General features: G+C 45.1%; 2 protein-coding genes across 7 annotated transcripts in view; one reads left to right on the forward strand and one right to left on the reverse strand.

The window, feature by feature from the left end:
* On the forward strand, window positions 1-20,400 carry kctd17 (potassium channel tetramerization domain containing 17). Of its 3 annotated transcripts, none has more exons than XM_047608761.1 (7): window positions 1-474; window positions 12,150-12,258; window positions 12,758-12,849; window positions 13,456-13,602; window positions 14,824-14,949; window positions 15,426-15,576; window positions 17,302-20,400. In XM_047608761.1, the coding sequence occupies exons 1-6, from the start codon at window positions 115-117 to the stop codon at window positions 15,534-15,536; spliced, it is 945 nt and encodes a 314-aa protein (XP_047464717.1). In that variant the 5' UTR covers window positions 1-114; the 3' UTR covers window positions 15,537-15,576; window positions 17,302-20,400. The 3 variants fall into 3 exon arrangements, with proteins under 3 accessions (XP_047464717.1, XP_047464721.1, XP_047464718.1); XM_047608765.1 differs by having other exon boundaries at window positions 3-474; window positions 13,459-13,554; XM_047608762.1 differs by having other exon boundaries at window positions 4-474; window positions 13,456-13,554.
* The window catches only part of gucy2cb (guanylate cyclase 2Cb), a 14,350-nt gene continuing 9,469 nt past the window's right edge, over window positions 20,298-25,178 (reverse strand). For 2 of the 4 annotated variants that reach the window (XM_047608759.1, XM_047608760.1), the window contains exons 17-27: window positions 24,296-24,428; window positions 24,077-24,214; window positions 23,902-23,978; window positions 23,724-23,815; window positions 23,479-23,637; window positions 22,733-22,925; window positions 22,480-22,654; window positions 22,265-22,363; window positions 22,040-22,134; window positions 21,876-21,952; window positions 20,298-21,379 (exon numbers count right to left, since the gene is read on the reverse strand). In XM_047608759.1, the coding sequence (XP_047464715.1) occupies window positions 21,178-21,379; window positions 21,876-21,952; window positions 22,040-22,134; window positions 22,265-22,363; window positions 22,480-22,654; window positions 22,733-22,925; window positions 23,479-23,637; window positions 23,724-23,815; window positions 23,902-23,978; window positions 24,077-24,214; window positions 24,296-24,428 (1,440 nt within the window). In that variant the 3' untranslated portion in view covers window positions 20,298-21,177. Of the gene's footprint in view, window positions 21,380-21,875; window positions 21,953-22,039; window positions 22,135-22,264; window positions 22,364-22,479; window positions 22,655-22,732; window positions 22,926-23,478; window positions 23,638-23,723; window positions 23,816-23,901; window positions 23,979-24,076; window positions 24,429-25,178 lie in introns of all 4 variants that reach the window. The other 2 variants (XM_047608758.1, XM_047608757.1) reach the window with 1 other exon arrangement.

The raw sequence follows: 25,178 nt of genomic DNA on the forward strand, positions 1-25,178 counted from the left end.
GTGGGCGGAGCTTCCCCGGTTACCAACCGAGGGAAGAAGCAGCAGAGGCGGCAGTCAGGGACGGTAACGCACGTCCTCGCCCGTCTTCACCTCGCCTCCAGCGCCTTCATCCAAATGGCAACGACAGCGGAAGACCAGCGGGAACCGGCGGACGTCGCCGCCCTGTCGACGCACCACGGCTGCCGCCACCGCAACAGCAACAGCAACAACAACAACAACAACAATAACAACAAAGACAGCGAGGCGGGAGAGAGCGCGACCTCCGCCACCGACAGCGCGACGGAGTCCGGCGGGACGGCGACGCAGAGCCTCGGCAACGGCTCGGTCATCAACCCCAACGGGGGCACGAACGGGAAGTGGGTCCGGCTGAACGTCGGCGGGACGGTGTTCCTCACCACGAGGCAGACCCTCCTCAAGGAGCAAACTTCGTTCCTGTACCGGCTGTGCCAGCAGCAGGACCTGCACTCAGACACGGTGAGCCCACATAGGACAAAATAAAACTATTACTTTGTTTCTTATTACAGCACGCACCTTACACACACGGTAATAAGTATTACTAGCTATTACCTCCTAATAAATTGACCACTTCTGTATATTCAAACTCCTGTAGACATCTCAGCTGGCTAGCATTCCATCATAATGGGATCTGTTTCATTTGCTCAGGATGAAAAACACACAACACCAACGCCGTGCAGCATTCCTGCATAGTGACTTAGTGACTTTATGTAAATATGATGAGTGTATCCTCCCTTGATAACGGCTGTTATCTGACAGGTGGTCAAAGTTTGCCCTGATATGTATTAATAGTGGCTATTGTGTCTGTGCTTGGTGTATTCTAACAGGCACTGTTTTGGTATGAGACGTGGGTTCCCTCTAGTCTGACTGGTGTGTAGTTTGTGAAGCCTGCACTGTATCCATTAAGATGTAGCGCCTGCTTTAAGAGGACGACTAATTTTTCACAAACACTATATCTACATGTTTTTTTCCGCCATCTGAAATCCATAGCAGCAGCTCCAGAACAAGCATGGACACTGCCAATGACCGTGCCTGTGCTTGTGCAGTATGAGGATCTGCCTCTGCTTCATCTGTGCATCAGTTTGTAGTGTGACTGTAGCTCAGGTCAGATGGAGGAACACGTGCCTCCTCTTTCTGCAGGGAGCCACACAGTTGGTAGCTGTACAGCTGGCATCGTATGGGGAGAGAGAGAGAGAGGGAGAGATAGAGCTGTATTATGCCTCACCGTGTCACATGTAGACCAGGCTGAACCAGACCGTTAGCTCCGCGAAGGCTCATAAATGATGCAGATTTCTATTCTGCCACAGCCTTTGATGTACATGTGTGTGACAGACAGAGAAGTGGGTGGGGGGGGGTGGTACTGTAGGCTACTGTAAGTCTCATTTTAGTGAAATCCTCCTCTCTGAAATGTCATTCGTCTTAGTAACGATGGGGAAAAATAAAGCGCGGGAGGAGATGTGTTTTATTCTACTGTACCGGTGTATTTACATGTGTTGTACGCCTTCAGAAGGCCGCACCGCGGAAAGCTGACAGGAAATGCGCTGGTGGTGACATTTATTAAAGGCCCCCGGACCGGACGCAAGCCAGTGATGATACAATTACATGGTGATCGGTCACCTGACGAAGGGAAAGCATGGATAAAAAATACTGAAATAATATTAAAAAAAATACTTGTTACAGTTGTATTGAAAAAGTGATGACGCATTCGCAAATGAGAAGCTATCTTGATGCTGTTGTTTCATACTCTAATGCAAGGGCGACCACTTAAGCTTGGTTTGTCCGTCTTCGTTGAATCTACAGAAGCAGACACCGCGGCTGAGAGCATCTGGGGTTCGTACATGCGTTGTTCTCTAAAAGCTGGTCGCCGTCTTCTCAGTTGGAGCTAATAAGTGTCGAACAGTTGCATTAACTAAAACGTCTGAGGAGGTGGTGTGTGAGAGGCACAAGGACAATTTTCTTTCCTCGTTCGGCCGCCGAGAGACGTGGACGAGGAAATGTATTTCAGACACAGCTCTTGTGGTCTTGCGTTGCCACAGTGTGTATTTACATTTCTGCTGAGGTGCCCGTCAGGCTACAGCACAGAGCTATGGCATAGCTACGACGCACAAAACCGGTTTACTGTGGAGGGGATGCAGTACAGCATCGCTTGGACACAGATAATGTAGTAGTATAAAGTATGACTCGCTTCTGATGTGTAATTATCACACATTTTGCCATCTGCTTATAATAACATTAAGCCCTTGCTGCATATAATCTCATTTGCTAATTACATTGTTTTATTTGCTGATATAAATATACAGTCATGATTAATAGCAGACAATTATTGGGAATTGAAATCTGTAAATGAATCAGCATTGAAATGAATAATTTTTTCCTTCAAGTGACAAAAATGGGAAACAGACACAAAAAATGAGCCGGGAGTTGTTGTTTTTTTCGGGGTTTTTTTGCTGCTTGTACAGCAGTGATGTCTGTTCCCCTGCTGCAGCGCGAGGCGCCGCGGAAAGAAATTTCCCGTGTGACCTTCAGCTCTGACCTGACAGGAGCTCCCTCTGCGCCGCCTCAAGACTCGCAGCCGCACACCGCGCCTCTCTCTGCCTCTCGCGAACGCACAACTACATCGCTTTCCTTCACTTTCGCCACCGTCGGTGTTACAGCATTCCTGTCCTCTCCTCGTCCTCGCTCTCGGCGTCTGACTCGCTCAGAATTGTCCCTTTTTTTTTTAATGTATTAATTTTTGCGCTAAATGTCAAATCCGAACAATCCTCTGAGTTGTGACTTATGCGCAAGATCCTCGGTTGCATCACTCTCTGAGTCAGTATTTGGGGTTTATACTTTAAAGCATGTTGCACTATAAATAGACGCACCGGAGAGAGAGACATGTTGTCTGTATTTAGGTGCCATTGTGAAGTGTGCATGCGTGTTATGTCAATATGTGAGTTGTTAATGCTTCCTTAGCGCTGATACAAGAACAAATGTGTGTGTTTTGTATGCAGAGAATATAAAAACACACACGTTATGCTGCTTGTCCATAAATCAGTCTTAAGTCAAAAGGAAAAGGTTTCGTAAATCAGAAATCTCTGGATGGGCAGCGTTTCTTTAAATCGGGGATACACACTGATTCTAACAGCTGTGAGGGCACACAAGCATGACAGATACAACAGATCGGACGCCCAGTGAGCTGAGAAAAAAAATCTGTCTCGTCCATGAATTCAGCATTTCTCCACAAAATCAACACAGATGCGCGTTCGTCTGTCTTCTTCAACACCACGTGCAGCTTGTTGACCGGTCAAACTTGTGCTAACACATGACGGTTAACATTAGAGACCAGCCAGCGCGCACTGCCTGCTAAGCATTGGGTCAGATCATAATATCGGCCGACAACAACACATCGCACCAATGCAGACGGTAGCCACGGTAATTGCTCAGAGGTGAACGAACTCGCCTCAATTAAAAAAACGTCCATGAATGGCAGCTGAAGAGATTTTAGTGACACCGATGCCATTGAAATTGAAGTAGGTTTTGTGTTTTGTTCCTCTTCAGTTCCCTTCGTGATCCTTGGTCAGTTGCGGCAGTGCGGTAGCTCTTGAAAATTGTAGAATCAGTGTCACTTTTGTCGTATTTCTTCTTCTGTGAAATTAAGTCTCACTTTATGGTCCTTCTGAGGTGGGTCCGGTCTTAGTCAGAAACATAAATATAACTCTTTACCACTTGCCTTGAGTTCAGTTGTACCATTTTTTTTCTCTCTCTCTGCTATGATTCAGTTTTGTAGAAAGTTTGTGATGGATTGGAACATTTGCATCGGGTTCTTAGATGGTACCGGTTCTTGCACCCCAACTTGAAAGTAATAGATTGATTGAAATTAACTAGCTCTGACGTGTTAGGATCATTGACTGTATGTATGATGGAAGCTATACTACTGATTGTGCATAAGTGGTGACTAGTAGTAATATTTTTCAAGAAGTAATTATGCTGCTAACATGAGTGAACTGTTCTTGATCAGCAGCCCTAAAGGCTAAACTGTAGCTACTAAGAGAGGTGTGATTGGGAGCATGCTCAGCTTGATTAAAATGTCTTACCCAGAGCGGTTAACAGGCCTCACCCAGGTTCTTAGTCAGATCCACCCTTCACTCCACACCAGCTCCTCCCTTCTGTTCAAACATCCTCACCTCTGGCTCTATAGAAGCCAAGATGGTGATGCTGTCAAATCTGTATCCACAAACCATGCTGTGGCCGCAGTATTATGGCCTGGATGTGGGTGACTGCTAAATGCTATCAGTTGCTATGATCCATTACCCCCCAGAAATGTGCAAAACCTAAATATCGCAATAAAAAAACTGCTAATGGAAACACCCATTTAAAAAAAAAAAAACTCTAATATCACTAAAACACTAAAACGCAATTCCATGTCTCAGGAGATGATGCAGGGGTGTCATGTGATGCAGTTAATTTTAAAGCCATCTTCCTCAAAGTGAAGTCTCGTGTGAGACTTTACGAGAGTTACAGCTCATTCACAAACACCTTTCGATGGAAATATGTACAAAGCCCAATTGTACTTTATTGAAACTTCAGAAATACTGCTTATATTTTGCAAAAACATGTAATGAAAACACAGCCGTTGACTTCTTTCAATGTTCTTTGTTCAATTAGAACAAGAGTAAATTGAAGACAAATCCAAAGCCATATAAATATATATATATAATACACATTGAAGTGCCTTTGAAGGGACTCGTGTCAGCAGACACCATGCTGCTCAGGTTCTCGAGTACATAGAGCAATCTGAAGCTGAATCACACACTTCGCTGCAGTCCAGCCGGAGCGTTTTCTTTTCTCACTCAGGAGAGAAGCCGATCTTATCCGTGCAGGAGCCCCCCTCTCATTCGCTGACCTAATCAAGCCTCTGCTCGGGGGGTCCTTGGCTGTTTTTAAACCCTGGTGTGGGCACGGTCTGCACTGCACATGTGTGATTGTTTTAATGAGATTACTACCACTCAGCTGCCCGGCCCTCTCAGCCAAAGCCAAACCCGGGGCTGGCCTCTGTTAATGCGGCCCGAGCTGCCCTCATGCCAACCAGAGCCAATTACATTATGTGGCTAAAGATTCAGCGCTGATACTCGGGTGATATCGGCTGCACGGCGGATGCTTGCTTACTAAAAACCACAATAACAGCATCACCATTGTCACCGTCCACTGCTTGATTCATAGTAGTGATTGCGGTGCAGGAGAGTTTCTATAATAGGTTGTCTAGCCAGTTTTTCTTTTTTTTCTTTGGACTCGTCCCATCTCACAGTTCCAGCACGAATTCCACCCCATGCCTGTACTCGCATCATGCCTTCATCTGTGCTGTGAGTTGGCTGATAACGTGTGAGGCGGCGGCCAAGACTAGTGATCCAGAAAGCAACGCTGGAGCAAAAGGTTTTGACTGTATTTAAAGTTGTGTGATCTCTCCACTTTGTTACCATCTGTTTTCAATAATTCTCTCGACTGTTTCGCCGTTGACTTAAGCGCTTAAATCAGCTGAAAATGAGGCAGTTTAGACGCAGGGAGAAAATGCACTCTGTGTTCTCGCAAAGGTGTGATTTGCATTCGCGAGGAAAGAGTGGACATGTTTTCTTTCGTCCACGGCGCCGTCTCGTTCACCTGGCAAAGAGCGGAGACACATAAAACTGGATATTTTTATCACTTTGGAGCCTCCCACACCCCAAAGTGTCACCATCACAGAGGAGTCAGCGGTTCAGTCAGGCCACCTGTGATCCCACATATGATAAATTGGTCCGATCCCGAGTTAGAAATCACACTTGTGTCTAGGGTTTTCTCACAAGTCCTGCCCCCGTCCCGTTAGATCAGATTTACATCACCAGCCCGAGCCTAACACAAAATGTGTATATTAAAATGAATCTCTGTATATAGTCATTAAAATGCAATGTACCAAGTGAAACCGCTAAATCAAAAGCGAACTACTAAAAAACTGGCACTAAAAACAGGCTGTAACTTTCCATCTTTCACAGTTCTCTTTCTCTCTGTCTTCTCTAAATATTTGTCTAAAATTTTGACAAAAGGAATAAAACCAGCATGAATTCCAGCATGCCCTGATTTTTCCCAAGGTTGCTGTGCCAGCGCTTTCTGAGACAAGCTCGACGGCATTGATCGATTGAGACGGGTTTTTGTGTATTGTGTTGAATCAACCAGCAAATGGAGCATCTGGCCCGGTTTCTCTGAAACCGACCTCTTGAGCAACACACACAGTGCTGCCGAAACACATGCGCTGCGGTTACAGCATGTAAATACAACAAGCAGCTAACATTACTCATTATGCATTTTCACATTTTTCCATCGTCAGTCAGCTGATGCGTTAACACGGCTTGTGGTCAAGCCGCAGAGTGCTGATAGACGGGCTGGCAGGCGTGCGTGTGTGTGTCTTGGTAAGTGAACATGGCTTTTGTTTGGATATTGGTGATAGCCCCCGGGACGTCTTTACCTCTGCCTCTCTACAGGGAGATGCCGCGGAGTCTCAGTCTATTTCCCTGAACAAATGCTCTGTAAACCATTAACTCACCAACTACAGCCGCTGTCTTGCCAACAGCCGAAAAGACCTGCCTTACACTGCCTGGCCGAAAAAAAAGGGTCACACGCTTTAATATTTCGCTGGGCCGCCTTTTACTTTGATTCCAGCTTCGATAAGAAGCTTCTGCAATGTCACAAGGTTTATTTCCATCCAGTGCTGTGTTCATTTTTCACCAAGATCTTGTTTTTGATGATTGGAGAATCTGGCACAAACCCTTCTCCAGTACGTCACGTTAAGATTCTCACTGGGGTTAAGGTCTGGACTCTGTGGAGGCCGATCCATGTGTGAAAATTAACTAGTCTTTCACAGTCTGAGCCCCATGAATCCTGGCATTAGCTGGGTTTACATGGAGGCATATGTTCCGATTACAATTGGTTCTTCATTCGGTTTCACAGGGGTAAAATATTCCTTTTCCCAAACCAATCAGATGTCATGTAAACGGTGAAACGGAATGAAGTCAGCCTCCATCCTGTCTAGAAATGCTCCGTCTTGACGTAAATGCGCAGTGACATTCGAGTGACGTTTCCTCAACTGGTCTGCGGCGCCGCGGAGAGCTTGTTTTTAATGACTCTGAAAGAACTAGACATTATCGCACACAAAAAATAGAAATAATGAACCGTTTAAAAAGGTCCATCAAGAATTAATTGAAGCAGAGATCGGAGACCGGCTACTTTAAGGCTAAACCAGCCCAATTAAAAGTAGTGGTGCATGTAAACGTCACGTCGGAACAGATCACCTCACATGTAAACAGCTGACCTGAAACATTCAATCACAGTGTTTCAGTCGGAATGAGAAAAAAGTCGCCATGTAAACCCAGCTGTTGTTATCTTGGAATATGCCCGAAAAAATCCATTGATGGAAAAACCCGGTCATTCATTCAGGTTGTCAGCTGACCTCATTCTCTGGGCATAATGGTGCATGGTACAGTTAGACCCTGGCTCTCTTCTTACCCTGATGCCCCATCAATCTGGAACAGGTTAAACCTGGACTCATCAGATGATGGGTCCCCACTCTGCTTCCAGTTTTTAATAACGCGTTGGACAGTTCTTAACCCAGTTTTAGCAGTTTCTGCTTCAATCTTCTTAGATGTTTTCTCTGCTTGATGCATGTCAATCATTGGAGCCTTCTCAACATCTTTTCCACGACCACATGATGTGTCTTACCACATGGTTGTTTAAGAAATGAGAAGCCACTCATTGCATCAGTTGGGGTTAAATAACCTGTTACCAGCTGAAAGATAATCACCCACGTTACAAACTTAACCTCTAAAACTCAGTTCACATGGACGATATTTAAAATCATCCTGATGACAGATGAATGAAAGAATCAGTCAGAACGGGGAACTTTATGAGCACAACGTTTCCCAGAAATATGACAAAACAAGAAGACTGCTCGTTTCCCAGCTTTATCAACAACACTGAGTTCATTCGTTAAAAAAAGACGACAGCTCTGCGGACTTCATTCGACCTGTTCATCATTTCGACACTTCTTTGAATAACTGGTTTTGGTGGAATGTTTCCTGAAACTTGACATGCTATCGGACATCGACTGCGCCTTGGGCAAACGTACGCGGGATTCAGACTATTAGTCGAATAGTGTCCGTGTGAACAAATGTTGATCAATGCCGTACTGGTGTTAAATGTCTCGCTTTGAAACCATCAGGCTGTTTCAGTCTGTTGCAACGCGCAGATATAAAATACGCAGAACGATTAGTCATATGTCCAGGAAATGTTCCTCGAAGTGAATGAAGCTTTATTCCAGTGATGCATCAGCACGCGGCTCAAGGACCATTTGCCCTGATATTTCATTTTCACTTTTGTATGTTTGGATATGGGATATCGGCAAAATGATGACTAGAAATGTAAATAATCTACCTGAGCTGCCAACAGGTTTTTTTTTTTTTTTTCATAATGAACAAATGCAAGTGGTGTTTTTAAGTGAAGGAAAGCGTGGCTCTGACACATTGAGTAAGCCCCCCCCCCCCAGTGCCGTCATGCCCACACTGTCAAGTCAAGTCACGTTGATAAGGCGTCGCTCTGTCTTCCCCTGCAGCTCCGCTTATTTAGGATGGGCTGTGTTTATGTGTGCGCTTGTCTCTGTCTATGCTCCGCGCTGCAGTCACAGCCTCGCTACGCTCTAATCACTGTGATTTTTTCAGTTCAGCCCCACACACACACACACACACACACACACACACATCAGTGACACAGTGCCTCACTTGGTCTTCATATCGCATCCCACATCCCTCCATCCTGCCTCTGTTCACTCTTTGTGTCTCTCACAGCCGCTGTGTTTTTTCTCCATCTTTTGTCTCAGCGTGCGCGTCTTTACGTTTCCCGCTCGGTTATTCGGTGTTTGGACTTGTCCGCCTTTTACGTTTGTTTTTTGCTTTTTAATCCACTCGCTGTCCCGCACACTGCCGTACAGTCCGAATCCATCCATTTGCTTTTGTCCTCGTTGGCTGTATTCATTTCATGTCTCACGCTGGGAGCAGCTCGTCTTAAGATGGCTGAATTTGAAGAGATGGGGGTCGAGGACGGTTCTGCCCCCAGATGATTTGGGCGGCAACGCGTTGATCATTCAAAAATGTGTTTTCGCTGCAGAAAATGATACATATTCCAATGACTGCCTGATTCTGTATTTATTTTTGGGATTGGTTTAGACTAAATAATTACTGTTTGCGAACTGAAACCTCTCTATGTCCGCGGTTGAGGTGCCTTGAGAAAACTCCTAAACCCTCCAAACAGCTCTCTGGGCGCCACGCATGTGTGATCACTAGTGTCTGTGCGTGGACAAGTCCCAATGAGGCTGTTTTGGATCGATTTAAAATATCGACTGATTGTGAGTGATTGCTGAGCATCATGCTGACTCAATCAGAAAATCAATTAATATTTAATATTAATATTTTTTGAATCAGTTGATGAGTCTACACGTCATTGTTGGAGGGGGAGGGGAGAAGTGACTCCGAACACCAACCAAGAATCAGACTAAACTCACCGTGATAGTCCAAACACTGCCGCTGCCGTCTTGTTGTTTTGGGATCGTAAAGTCAGCGAATCTTCGTTGGAGACCGTGTGTGAGATGCCGTGTCACAGTCGTGGCCAGTTTCACATTCAGTAACCGTGCAGCTCGCTCCGTCTCTGTTTATTCCCACACTTTCGACGTTCGAGTTCAGGCTATTTTCGACATTCCTGGCACTGCAGTGCTTTGACGTATCCCATGCAAATCGCGGATGGCGCACATAAGTCCCTGTGCCCCTTTCAATATCTCGAAATGAAGCTACAGCGGCTTAGTTTAACCCCAGGTTAAATGGATTATACTTTCTATTTAATACATCTGTTTGAATTTTAAAACTGTGCGAGAGAACTCACAGAGAGAGGACGCCCTGGCATCCCCGTCACGGAGGCCGCCACCAATGAGGAGGAGGGCGTGAAATAGAGCGACGGCGGCGGCACCTGCCAGGACTTGAGTGCAATCAGCCCCCTCTGGTCCCATCTTCCAACCATTCAGAGAACAAGTGGCCCTTCCTCCAGGTTCATCCGAGGAAGTAAAAGAAGCCGTTTCCATAGAATAAAACTACTGTACAGATAAACTCCAACATTAAAGGGGTGGAGCTGAGGTGGGAGTTTAATATTTCAGATCCCTAATTAGATAAAGAAATGAAAATGAAAAAACAAAAAAAATCCCCAGCAGGTGGTTTAGATATAAGCCTCAGGCTGAGTATTTGAACTTTTACACATTTAAAAATTTTTGCTGCGTGTTCAAACACGTTCAAACGTTAAAGTTTCACATTCGATTTGACTAAATCTCCTTCGCTAACGGAGAAACTCTGGTGTGAGATGAACAGTGGGTCCTTGTATATGTTCAGCGTTGTTTCAACAATGTACAGTTTCTCACGTGTTTTTGGAGGTTTTCATTAAATAATAGAGGGTCATAAAAATTGCAGCGCGCTGCATTGTGCGTGTGCAGAACCCCCTAATAAAAGCCTCAGCGCGCATCTGTAGAAAACGGTGCTGGAGGCTGAGGCTGTGTCTTTGTTGCTTCACTAAGCAGCCTGAAGACTCATTCGCGTGGACGGACTTCTCTTTTTCTGATCCACTAATGGAGTCAGAAAATGTTGATGTACACATGAGCAGCTGACTGCTGGTCAGCAGAAGCTGCACTCTGTAGAAGAGAAGAGTTAAAAGTGTGAGGGGGCTGGTTGCTTTTTAACGCAAGAACCAAAGTAAATGGACGTCTTCCAGTCTTCTCCTCTGACATAATCAGCCACGTATTCCTTTCACACAGCTCCCACCTGCCCCTGCTGTTATTTTCTCGACTCCTTTTCAGACGTCTTCTCGTGGATTTCTCCAGCGGTGGCGCCTTTCTGTGAGTTCTGCTCTAAAAGCGAGCTGTGCTCCCCATGTTTTAATCGAGAGGGAGCGCAGGGGGAGGATGTTCGTATACATTAGAGAGCCGGTGGTCGTGACATAACAGCCGGGTTGGCTTGTCAGAAGTAGCCTGGACGCGGAGAGAAGCAGCTTGTTGTCGCGCGTGTAACCGGTTTCTTCTCCGTCCCGCTGCTTCTTTGTGGCAGGAATCTCTGAAGGGAATAACAGCAGGGTTTAACATTAAAAAAAAAAAATAAAATGCACTGTGCACATTTATTTTTCTGCTGGATTCTAAGCTGCAAAAAGGTCCAGCTGTTATTCTCACAAACGATAAATCGTCCCATTATTGCTACGACGTCACCGTGGAAGTTTATTTTAGTGTTCTGCTTCATTATGTACATCTGATCTGGAGAGGCAGCGCTGCATATTTCAGATGGAACTAGCCAACCAGGATGTTGTCCTCCAGCTAGCCAGCTTTCTAAAAATAGAGAATACTGTACGTTACAGAAAAGGTCACGTGCTCGTGTGCGGATGGTTGTTCTCCGTTCTCCCCCCCCCCCCATGCTTTGCCTTTTCGTCTTTTTCTCCCCCGCTCCTTCCCTCGCCGAGCTTTTCGTACGAATCATTTGTTTTTGTAGACTTCCTTGTTTGCGGGCATTCGTTTCACGTCTCGCACTTGGCAACGGCTCCTCAGAAGATTGAGGAGGAAGAGGACAAAGTCGTTCTCCTCTTCTCGCTGCTGCAAGCAGAACAGATTTCCATCTTCCGGACTGTCTCGCTCTATATTTATCTCAGAATTTCTCCTCTTACTACAAACTGCAGTGTGGAGGTTTGCAGGCGTGCATAGCAACCGGTCGTCGTTGCTTCAGAGTGGGTTGAACAGCTGTTTATAAATTCGTTTAGTTGAGTTTGTTTTTTTGTTTTTTTTTCTTGATGGCGGTAATTTGCTTGGGGAAGGAAAATAAAAATAGCCAATGTTATGTTGGGGGAATGGCTTAAAGTTACACACAAGCACAGAATGAAACAGCACAAGTTAACATGTTGACACACACCGATCAGGCATAACATTAAAACCACTGAAAGGTTGGTTCATGATTAAAACGCAGGAAAAGATGATGAAAGTATATCACATGAGATGTTGTGAACGTCATAACGGACTCGTGTCTTCTTTCTGTCTGCCTCTGACTGCTCCTCTGTAACAGGATGAGACAGGAGCCTATGTGATTGACAGAGACCCCACATACTTCGGCCCCATCCTGAACTACCTGAGGCACGGCAAACTGGTCTACAACAAGGAGCTCGCTGAAGAAGGTCTCATATGCTTTCACTCTAGAGTTTGTCTAAGGCTGTGTAGACATGAATTATCATGTACTACCTTAATGTTAACACATACAGTAAATACTGCATATGCAGATTAGTAATTGGCTTCCAACAAAGGATCTGTTTTTGGTTCACTACAGCAGAATTCAGTAATGATGATAAAATGCAAAGTACATGGTGTTGAATCAAACAAATATAGCTGAAACCAGAAACTGCCAACAGTAATGATAAAACACTAGCTGGAAGTAATAGTACTGGAGCCTCACAGGAGTAGTTAACGGATTAAAGTAACACGAGTAGTAATATAATATTAATTCGGAGATTAAATATCATAGTTACAGCGTGACACTGTTAATACTCGGTTTCCTCTTGTAACACGATGAGGGGTTACTTGAGTTCACTTGGCACAGAGGGGATACAGTGTGTCTTACAACCACTGCACCGCCGGGTCACACATCAGCTGAGTTGTGTGTTTCTTTCCGTCTCCAAGGTGTCCTGGAGGAGGCGGAGTTTTACAACATCACTCCACTGATCAAGCTGATTAAGGAGCGGATCATCGAGAGGGACTCCAAAGCTACGCAGGTAAACACAGAGCCCGCGGGCCTGAATCGCGTTATTAAATCACGCTACGACGCATCCAACGCTTGTAGTGGTTCCGTGTGTACGCTGCTGGTACTCCGTGTTCCAGCAGTTTTCTCTCGTTTCATTTGTGCCTGTGTTCTGCTCTGGAGAGACTCTGTCTTTTTTTTTTCTTTTCTTTTTCTCACGATGGTTGCACTCGCTCTTACATAATGGCTCTGCCCTCTCTAATAATACTCCTACTTACGCCGTGTCCCAGCGCGTTTCGCTGGACTCCCTGCTTGTGATAGCCCCGAGTTGAATACGGTGCCGAGGCCTGAAAGTGGAAGCGGCGGCTTTGTCACCGGCCCACGACCACATTGTGTCTTTTCTCTTTTTCTCACTTTTAAAAGGGTTTTTTAAAAACCAAATTAAGTCATTGAGGGCCGGCTTTTTACCCTCGAGCCATTTTAAGTCATGCAGCATATAAAATACAACTGCAACAGTTTATTTGCGTTGCTTAACGTGGCTTTGCAAGATCTGTAAAATATAGCAGTATAAAAGCATTAAAATGGTTCCGACGCTGAAGATGACCCCTCTCCTCACCCCCTCCTCTCCGTCTTTCCCCAGCAGGTGCCCCCCAAACACGTCTACCGGGTGTTGCAGTGTCAGGAGGAGGAGCTGACCCAGATGGTCTCCACGATGTCAGACGGCTGGAAGTTTGAGCAGGTCAGCGTGCGCGCCTGCAGAAAGCCCCGCACCGGACTGCTCTGGACTGTGGGTTGGACTCACGCTGCTGCTGACCCTTCAAACCTGACCCCTGGTCTGACCCCTTGGCCCTGACCCGAGCCTTGCTGTCTGCACTCCCCATCTTAATACTTGATATATATATGTATATATAGTAAAACTCAAACCCAGGCCAGTGTGAGCTTTAAACACATCAGTGTGTAAATATGAATCTGCGTCTCTCACCTTCGAATGAACCTTAGATGTACACAGTGCACAGAGGCTGCCATGAATCCACTGTCGTCCAGAGCACACAAACCAAACACCTTTTACAGATTTCCTCTGTAGGTTCTCCCACACGCTTGGAAGAGAGCGAGAGGGATTCAGTTTGTTGCAGTCTCTGCTTTATGAGCGGAATGCTAAATCTTACGCACCGGTTCCTTTAAGGTTCCTCATTCTGCGTCTAAACAAGTGCATAAAGACGCCGGGCTACTGAGCACAGACACAGTTAAACACAACACGGTTGTGGGTTTGTTTCGGCAAAACGGATTAATGAAGACTAAACTGATCCGATCATTTATTAATGCTGTTTTCAATTAGTTCAGAATGAAAGTTTTAAGTGTTTTCATCGTGTAGTCTGTGGAGTGTGCACAGTAAGTGGTTAGCTGCCCTCTAAAACTAGGCTAAACCATTACAAGTGTGGAGCGTGAATATTAAACACTTCATAGCCAACGGTGTGAAAACTCCTGATGATATTTAATATTGAAGTAGAACGCTTGGCCTCCAGATTCAAGTCTAATTATTTAATGCCCTCTGCAGTAGCGGCTACGCCGACTCGAAGCTAAGAGCCTGATGAGAGTTTAAATCGGTTAGTTACACATGTGACGTGCCGATCACATTCAGACCCCCCTCCCTCCCCCCTCCTCTCCTCCCTCTCCTCCACCCGGCTCCCCCGCATGCTGCACAGCTGTGATTTGCGCACATTTTCCAGGAGAAGCTGCCCGGCGCTAGTTTCGCTCTTCCCACTCGTAAACAAAACTTGTCGCTGAGTCCACGGCTGTGTAGAAGTCTCTCCCCCCGCCCCCCCCCGACACTCCATGCATGGGCACAATAACCTTTCCCTGCTTCACTGTGGGATCTCAGCTCTCTCGGCCACTTTCTGTCTGTTTTCTCTGCTGTGAAGTCTAAACCTTCCTGACACTCACTTTTGTCTCCCTGTCTCTGCCCCCCTCTCCCCCTGTGCGTCCTTCCCGCGCCTCTCTCTCCTTTCAGATGGTGAACATCGGCTCGTCGTACAGCTACGGCACCGAGGACCAGGCTGAGTTCTTGTGCGTGGTGTCCAAGGAGCTGCACACGCCCGGGTCTGGGCTGGGTACGGAGCAGAGCCACAAAACCAAGGTAGATCTCCGTGTTCTCACACACACACACCAACAAATTAAGAAATGCTACGTTCTATAATTTGCTGTAAGATGAGTCTGCTGAGCCACGTGTTCGTCCTTTCCTTCTTTTGCACATGTGCGTGTTTCTGTTTTGTGCTCGAGTGTGAATGAGGTATCTCCTCTCATTGAAGTGGATGCGAGCACGCTTTGATCCTGCTCTCCCCACCGAAAGCTCCAAATGTCACTCGCCTCGAAAATGCCATTCACAAACGCCTTCACTCCATCGTTCACACGGCTCAGCCTCGATCACCAGCCCTGTCTCCTATCTGCTCTCCTCCCCTTTCATATGGATATATAGATTATATATCTGTCTCTGTATTTACCTCCACTCACTGACACTCATCGGCGTGTTCATTTTTGTCGTTTTCTGTCTCGTTTCTTTTTTTTTTTCTCCTCTGTGTCCCCCCCCCCTCCTTGCCCATACGCTGAATGAAGCCGGCAGAGATGCAAGAGGAGGAAGCAGCGAAGAATGATGATGAGGAGGAGGAGGAGGAGGAGGAGGAGGGAGGGAGAGAAACCACACCAAATGAGTGGCTTAGAGAATGAGGGAGTCATGTTTCTTTGTTCCAAAGAAAGGCTGGAATGGGTGAGGAACTGTGCACGAGATGTGCTAGCGGCTAGATCTCGTAGATTTTAGTGTGTGTGTGTGTGTGACGTATACAGAAATACAGGGTGTTTCATGGCGCAGCATTGAGTATGACTTCCAAGCTGCCCTTCAGTGATAGACTGCAGGGCAGCTGCAGTAAAAAAAAAAACTGAGATTTTCAGCAACTCAGATGATTCATCAATAATTAATTCATAAATAATGTGATTTTTGTGATAGACTCAGCACTCTACAGTACACATAACAGAGACATAACTGATTTATTATGTATTATTAGTGTGGGGTTATGTATGGGCTTGGCTTCGAGATCATGCCGTAATATGAAACTTGAATAGTTTTGAAAGGCTGATATCTGATAGTCTAAGTAGTAAAGTCCATCTCAGTAATCAAGAGCAAATGCCCCCAGTACCAAACAAACGTATCAGCTTAGTGAGTTTTTCTGATAATACTCAGGAAGTATTTTTTTTTAAAACCATATTAAGGTTTCAGGACGCCTTAGGTTTTTATGAATCAAAAACTATTTCATTTAAAATCCTGGTGCTACAGACTGCTGATGGCCTTTCCTTCTGCAGTCATTTTATTTCAAAGACAAAAGGTAAAATGTGTCTCCTCATCCCACTTCTGCAGATACCTCCCACACCACAGGTCTCCCCTAGGGGTCTGCAGAGGTACTGCAGGGGGGGGTCGATTAGACATATTATATGTAGTTTGTTTAATTTTCCCCCACAAATTAAAATTTCTTCAAATACACATTAACATGAATCCAACATATTATAGTAAAGGGATAATGGATACCTTATTATTGAATGCAAAATTATAATAATTAATATTCATAAATAGCACTAGGCTGAGTTTAATATAGAACACATATAGTAGGTGGGGGGTTCCTACTTAATCTCTCTTCCGTTTGGGGTCCTTCTCCTGAAAACGTTGAACACCCGTGTCCTACACTAATCCAACACAGTTATCTACAGCTTTATTTAATCAAACGTCACGAGGCTATCCCTCATCCCGTCACTTCCCGTCGTTCTCCGCTCCCACCCATCAAAAGAACGCCCGAAACAGTATAAAAGAAAACGCCACACTGCTCCTCTGCTTGTCACTATGACCGGCACCAGCCAAGAGAATGTGTCTGTACACGGTTCAGTGGCAGTGACTCGACAGAGCCGTGTGGATATTGATCGAGCTCTTCATCTCTGTGGGCTCTCATTACCGATGCTGTCACAGGGAATATCCATGACCTTTCAGCGCAGCAGTAGTGTCAGACGTCCTTCCCAGTCTGTGTGCGCGCGCACACGCGGTGTTGATGTAAAGCAAGAACACGCCTTAGCGGATGCAAGGAAGTTTATTGTTTGAGGGAAGGGTGAGAAGGGTCGAATGTGGAGATGGAGGAGGGAGGGACCCAGGGAGCAAGGACACATCTTTATAAATTAGCACCAAAGGCATGAGGCGCGGTCTTGTTCCATTATTTAAGTTCTAATAACTTCATCCGATTAAATAGACGAGCGAGGGAGACACACACTGCACATCGGTGTACGTTTTGTTTCCAGTCATCAGTCATTTACTTTCATTCTCTCACCATATTTCACAACCACCACCATCATCACAGCCAAACCGTAGCTCAGACTGTTGTTGTGAAATCGTTATCGATCCTATTGCAACATCTCTGCAAACCTTACTTTTTTTTCCCCCCCTTTTGTTCCACAGCTTTTCCAGATCCACGGGTCCCGGATGTAAAAAAACAGAAAACAAAACAAAAAAAAAGTGTCATGAAAGCAGAATGAATTATATTTCCAGGCTCGTGACATCCTTTGAGTAACGATGCATCAGTGCATCAGAGGAGCAACAAAATTTGTAGCATTGTCGTCGACGAAAACGCCAGTTAGCGCTACAGGGTGACCAAAAACAACGATCTGACAGTCAGTGGCAACAATATCATCAAGAATACTTTTCAGTGAATTTAACTTTATTAGTAGTGATTCACATGTTGGTGTGTGTAAATGTTAAATCACCAAGGGCAGTAGTGAAGCTTAGTAAATCATAACCAAAGATGCACATTGGAGCTGACTGGAGGGAAGTGACCTCGGAGCCGTTTAGCCGGCCAGGAGCTGTTGCTGCGTCACTGTGATCTGACACACGGCGTGAAATGATACTGCTGCATCTACGTTGGATCCGTACATTTTGTTAACGTGGCACGGAGGCGTTCATCGGTCACCCGTCATTTTTCAAGTTCTGTAAATTAAATTAGGGTGATGTTCCCGTAGTCGTTGATTTTGCACTGAGTGATCCCAGCAGCTTGCTGGCTGCAAGGACTTCAGCCAGGAGAAACTTTGCGTGTTTGTTAAACCTGTAGTGAATCATTTTGATTTCAGTAAGTGTAGCACTCAGGCACAGACATGTTAATACTGTACTTCACATGCCAGTCCATACACTTTCAGTTTTGAGTTGCATCAGGTAGTTTGAGCTCTAATTGTTCATTGTATTATACACAGGCTGGACAAAAAAAAGTCAAACAAAAAACGCCTTTAGTTTTCGTTACATCACACATTGGTTGTGGCATTGTTTCAGTTTGGGTTAAATAACTTGTTGCCATGCAGTAATTATCCAGTAGGAGGCGCGTCTCTAGTTAAATCCAGGTGGCGAATGTGCACGTTAGCTAAGGTTTAGACTTCAAAGGCATTTCTTTTTAGAAGCAGTGTTACACACATCTTCTGCGTCCTACAGCGAAAAATGCACTGACAAAAACACACACACACACACACAGCTCTACGTTTTTTGCGCCCACACCAACAACCCCCTGTTGTTCGCTGATATTCAGCTGCATCGCCTTGTGTCTGCGCAGCAGAGACGTATGTGTGAGTCAGGAAAGACACTGAGAGGAGTCACGGAGGAAGGAGGAGGAGATGACAGGGGAGTCGGGCGGATTTCAGTTTTGTGCTGTTGCAGCTTCACAACACACACAGCGGACAGATTTGCTGCAGTGCAGGTGTGTGTGACTGAAGCAGCGACTTAGACAACACAGGACTTTTAACAGCCTCTGTTGGTAACATGTGAGAACTGCAGCACACTTGAATCCCTGCGCGAGCGTTCGCGGAATCGTTAAAAGACTTTGTTTCTGTTCAGCAGATTCACCTCGTACAAGGTTCAGCAGCTCAGGCGGCTCTGGAGGTACTTGTTGAATGCTGGAACATAAAGATTAAAATAACACTAGGTAATAAAATGTATAAAAAAGGCATTTAGACGACAATATCTCTCTAATATCATTTTGTAGAGCAGTCACTAATAAGGAAATGGGGCCTAATTTGGGCTCTATTCAAATGAATGGGCTCTATTTCTACATTCTAGAATAAAAATATAAAACAACACTAAATCATTAACACTATCATTGAAGCACTCTCTCCAACTCCAACACGTCTGACCGTCCACTGAGTTTAGTTCCTGTGTTACGACACTACTGACCGTCTAGTCACACAGCAAACACACACAAATACACTGGGGCTGTTTCATGCAGGCAATATCAGCTGGGGTCACAATTTGAGACAATCGAGAATCAAGATCGTTGGCGACTTTTTTTTTTTTTTGCTAACGTTTTGATAACTAAAAAAAAAAAGAAGTGTGTTCGTGTGTAGGAAAAAGATCTGGTCCGTTTTAGTAGACACGTTAAGTGTTACCGTAGTTAACATGCATATGATAATCATGACGGTACGATCAGAAGAATCCACAGCTGAGTTAGATACTTTTAGTTTCGTTCAGCTTTTCTTTCTCGTTTCTTTTTTTCCGGTGGCTCTTTAAACTCAGATCATTCAGTGCCTTGAGTTCAAGCAGCAAAACTGACGTCATGTCAAAACGGTCATAGGTGTTAATATGTGCATTTTTAAAGAAATAGCTATAAAAAAAGCTGTAGTCAAAGAATAGAGCGAGTACAGTTTTAGTTCAGGTTTGTTATTTGTGTAAATTTCTTCCAGCGCATTTGCTCTGAGGTGTTCGAGGTCAGATAAAGAAAGACGTTTCGTGCTTATAGCTCAGTGTATAGGTTTTGTATAAAATGTCACATTTTTCTTTTTTTTTTATGTTTTTCTACATTTTAATTTATTTTCTTTTTGAAAGACACTGTTGTTGTTGTTTTTTTTAGAGCCAGAGTGGTGGATGGTCATATTTTTTTCTACTTGAAGATGAGCTTTTTATGTTTGACTGGCCTGATGATTTTAAACTCTATATTTAAATTTAATGCCAAGGTTTATTGAATATTCTAGGTTTTTAGTGTTAGTTCACATAAATGCTGTTAAACACCCCAAGACATTTTTTTTTAATTTTTTTTTTGATGTCCATATCTTCCATTTGCATGACTAGTTACTTGTTATTTTGCTGGATCCAGGATTATTTCTTTACTTTGTACTCGTTGAATAGTTTCTGCTGTACATTAGTGTGATTTCCTATGGTATTTGTTGAGTAAAAAGACGACACAGCAGGGCTGTTCATTCATTCTCTCAGCGCAGAAGAAAAAAATCAGGCAAATATGTGGTGCAAATGGGTAGAAGACCTTTCTCTCTGGAGTTATTTTCATCTGCTTTCCATACAAGCCTCGGTGTACTCAGTCTGTAAACGTAAAACAATGTGACACATGAATTGTAACGCGTCAGAAGAAACGCTGTGTGTGTTTTGATTTCACTGAATGACATCTGAACGACATCTTTCACAAAACGACAGATTTTTTTATTTTATTTTATTTTATTTTATTTTATTTAATGTACATGAATGTCATAATTGTCAACAGAAATAAAAAAAAAGTTGTCCTTTGGTTTAAGATTCAAATCTTGTTTCTTGACCTTGCATCTCAGATTTCCTTTACAACATCACATGTTTAACGTGAGACATTCAAAAACAAACATCTTGGGCACGGGTTCCCGACCTTTACTTTCCACAGCGTTTCCCCCATATCTAAGAAAACCTGAGACCCCCTGCCGGTACACACACACACACACACACACACACACACACACACACAAATAAGACACAAACCCTTTATTTGTCCCACAGTGGGGGAATTTGCTAGAAGCCTGGTCAGACTTCAAACCATTTAAAGTGTCACTGGTCGTATGCTCCGCCCATCACCACATAAGACCCGCCCACATGATTTGACTGGCTCCCATGTCTCCATGTTAGGAAAACAAGGACGAGCTGGCTGGTTTATTTCCCCACCTTTGCCTTGTAAATACGCCAAGCAGTTCCACGCATAAAAGCAATAACCTACTTCTCAACCAAGCTTTAAACACGGCTTCAGTGATCAATTAATCTTTGTCAGAGATAAGAATATACTCAAGGTCTGCGTGTGCACTACTATTGAAAATGATTTGGACGATATATGGGACACTGAGCCTTCCTCTGATCCTCGTATCAGACAGATCTCCAGAAATAAACATCTAGGCAACCTTCTGCAGCTCCAACAAACTACGTTAGGAACCGGTAGCGAACATGACATCACCTTAAACTTATTTTGTACACAAACTTAAAAAAATAAAGACTATCTCCTCCTCCTTCAAAATCCTGCCGGCTCATCGTGACGCACTCCTGGGCGGGTCCGTCCTACAGGAAGGTGCTGAGGGTGTTGTCCACAGTGGCCATGTGCAGGTACTCCAGCTGGCTGCTCTCGGACACCCGGTCGGCGTCGTCCTGCGCGCTCTGGCTGGTGACGGACTTCTTCCGCCGCACGGATCCCCGCGTGCGGCGCTCCAGACACGACAGGATCATGTGGGCGAGGTCCTGCTGGAGCCGCTGGAAGTTCTCTCTGGGGGAAAAAAAGAAAAGAGGAACCAAGTGAATCCCAAGTGTGATCTCAAGCCAAATGTGTGTCTTATAAAGCTATTCCTGAGGAGAAAGGTGATATTTAAAACTAAGGATGAGCTTTCTACAAGGTCCAAAAAAAAAAAAGAAAGGCCTCTTGAAATTCTTAGGTGTATCTGGTTGTTAATGGAGCTGAAGAAGGTATTTGAATGAGTGGCTAAAAGTCTTCAAGAGAAACTCAAACTAGCCGAGTGGCCTTGAATCTGAATGAGCCGTGACCCGACTGAGAACCTTCACACGCATTTTATGGCGTCATTTACAATTTGCAAAAGGTCGTCTGGTTACGCCCACTGCACGTGTCCCGGAAAAGCCCGCTCGCAGGGTTAACAATGGTTAGCGCACGTCATTGGCCTCAGACAGTTAGCTCAGCGGCAAATGTCGCCGCGTAAAGGTCAGTCCTAACAGAGGCCACCACTGAGCGAATATACTGGTCTCCTCACGTTGTGGGTGGAGTGGGGAGGTCGTAGTCTTCGCCAGCTTCGCCGGTCAGCCAGTAGGTTGTCTCAGTGCCTTTGCCCTGAAAAAAAAAAACAAATAAAACACGCCATCATTACCGCTGTCACATGTGTACACGCGAGTCACTTCACAGGAAACCCTTCTTCACCTTCAGATACGTCTCTCCTCTCATCTCGTACTCGAACTTGCAGTCCGTCCTCTGCAGGATATTTATAGTAGGCTCGCTGACATGGATGCGCAGGGCTGGAGGATGTAAAAAAAGAAGAAGAAGAAGAAACAGACCTTGGCTGTGGTCAGTTTATCTAATCAGGTTGACGGGTGGCTTCTTTAATTTGACAAGGGCAGTGGGTGGAAAGAGAAACTAAGTGCTCACGGTGGCCTGTGGACTCCATACGGGACGCCGTGTTGACCGTGTCCCCGAATAAACAATATCTGGGCATCTTTATCCCCACGACGCCTGCTGCACAGGGACCTGCACGGACAAGCATTCAGTTAGTTTTCTGTAGCCATTTGCAGGAGAAGAGAAAAGGCATCAAGCGAGCGAAGGTGACCCATTAGGAGACAGGGACAGAAGAACGTCTGGTCCACCTGAGTGCACGCCGATGCGGATCCACACGGGGATACCAGGCAGGTGACGGAGCTGGAAGGTGCCCATGAACGCCAAGATGTCCAGCGCCATTCGGCAGATGTCCACCGCATGCCTGTTCCCATTTCTCCTCGGGAGGCCGGAGGCAACCATGTAGGCGTCACCTATGGTCTCCACCTGAGGACGAATGGAAGAAAATTAGGACCTTCGCTCTCCGCCGTGAGTTCTTTCCGTCCACCCACCGCATTCCGGTACCTTGTACACGTCGTGGTGGTCGACGATGCTGTCGAAGCCCTTGTAGATGTCGTTGAGCATGTCCACCACCTCCATCGGAGTGCTGTACTGGCACAGGGTGGTGAAGCCCACAATGTCGCTGAAATAAATCGTCACCTCGTCGTACAGCTCTGGCTCCACGGCTCCGGTCTCCTTCAGGCTCTTCACCACTGGTCTAGAGAGGAGACAGACGAAGACGCTAAAACAGGATGAGACGCACCGCCAAACAGGCTCACCCCCGCCGGGTGTAGAAGGTCAAACAAGAGGTTTCTCCCGACTCATCCTGATTCAGTATGTGAAACCTGCATCCTTCTCTTCTCTACACTGCCTCTCCTCTCTTTTATTACAGGAACCAAAACAGGGAAATAAAATAGGCAGAAACAAACAGCACTAAAAAGCTGTTTCATGGGGACTTAAAGTGAACTAAAGGTTAATGTTTTACAAGGCCAGATGTGGCGGACGCTCTTGATTTATTTTTCATGTACCATTCATAACACCATTTATCGTTCATTTTATTTCTAAAATCAGGTTTTTTTTCCCGTTCTAGCTCTGGGGGCATTTTCCAATTCATGGCGTAATGAGAATGAAGAGATATTCAAAATCTCCTCTAATATGTCATTAAAATGAATTTTGATGATATATAACTATATTTGTCGCTCTCCGCACATGTCGTGGCACGGGTTCTATGTGTTTCTGTGTAGCCTGTGGCCCTTTGAGCGTGAACCAACCCAGGGAGAAGCATGAAGTTGAGGTCGTCGGCCCGATCCCTCTCGGCCTTGTAGAGGGCGGTCCTCTCCTCCACCAGGTGCTCCAGGTTCCTGGAGTACATCTGCAGACGTCTGATCATGTTGTCCATGTAGCTCTCGTTGTCCATGTTGTGGATTTTGCTGGAGGACGGATGAGAGAGAGCGGGAAATGAGGACATATACAGGATATATATAGACATATAGATAGATAGATAAATAGAGATTACCTGATGATTTTCCCCAGGCAGGCTTCTACCTTCTTAAAATCTGGCCTTTTTTCTGGGTCTTCCTCCCAACAGCTTTTTATCAACGTGTACACCTAAGAGACCAAGGACATAAAGTTTTATGTGTTTTTCTAATTAATTTCTAAAGGGAAAAAATAAATGATAAAGACAGAACACACACCTCTAATTCTTTCTCTGAAGTTGTATCAAAGTTTAGATCAGGCCTTAAGTAGGATGTGATGACCCTGGACACCTTTTCTGTTGGGGAACATAGACATTAATTCACCACATCTGAGTAGTCGATCTGACAAGTGTGTGTCTCAAAGCAAAACAGCGGCTGAGTGAGTGTTTGACACCTGATCGTCTGGAGCAGGCCTTGGTGTAGAAGGTGCTCTTTCTGAGAACAATCTCCTGAGAGATGATGGCAAAGCTGTAGACGTCTCCTTTCTGAGAGGTGCCGTGACTCCTCAGGTGCTCCGGAGCCGTCCACAGGTCTGAGAGGACGCAGGAGGCGAAAAGGGTTGAGAAAGTAGGTGAAGGAATGAACAAAAGCAGAGCAGCAGACACCTCTGTACCTTGCTCGGGGCTGAGAAAAGCGTTGCAGCCAAAGTCTGTGATCTTCACCACCATGCGATTGTCCACCACGCAGTTGGTGGACTTGAGCCGACCGTGCACCTGGATGTCACTGGCATGAAGGTAGGACATGCCCTGGACAGAGGAGTCACACATTAGAGAGGTGGCAGAGGCAGAAAACACTCTCCAGTAGAGATAGCTATGAGGAGATGATTAGAGGGGCAGTGGGTCATCTATGATGTTTAATGACCTCTAGTGGCGGCGAGATGTAACTGCAACATACATGTCTTCGTTCATGAAACTTATAATACCACAATAACACAAAATAAATCATACTCAATTGGTGTTTTAGCAATTGATGAATCGAATGCATTGTTAAATGTTATTAATCATATATGCATTGCAAAGTGGTAGAAAATGTGACTGTCATGTCACATACATCTTGAGGAATACTATTAGGAAATCAAAACAAAATAAAATCTCTATTCAGTTTATTCAAGAGTGATGGAGAGATTAAGTAGGGACCTGGTGAGGGATCCCCTACCTACTATATGTTTTCTATATTTAACATGCTTATAATATACATTATTATCATTTGCATTCAATATTAAGCTATTCAGATAACATGCCTATAAATACTGTTCTTAACTGTTAGCTTCTCTTCTGCTAACATTGCAGTGAGCTTCTGGGATTTGGTTGGGGGGCTGAATAGGCTCTCGGCCAATTGCGGGCGGGGGGATAACCTGACAGAGACAGCGTGTAATATGCCTCATAGGCCTCGCGATTGGCACAGCAGCGACAGGGGCGGATCTCAGCTAGTGCAGCGCTTTGTGGGAAACGGTGTCCTGTTGAGACAGCTCCTGTATCGCTGAATGACTGAAGTGT

This window comes from Mugil cephalus, chromosome 16 (assembly GCF_022458985.1).
Source record: "Mugil cephalus isolate CIBA_MC_2020 chromosome 16, CIBA_Mcephalus_1.1, whole genome shotgun sequence".
NCBI lineage: Eukaryota > Metazoa > Chordata > Actinopteri > Mugiliformes > Mugilidae > Mugil > Mugil cephalus.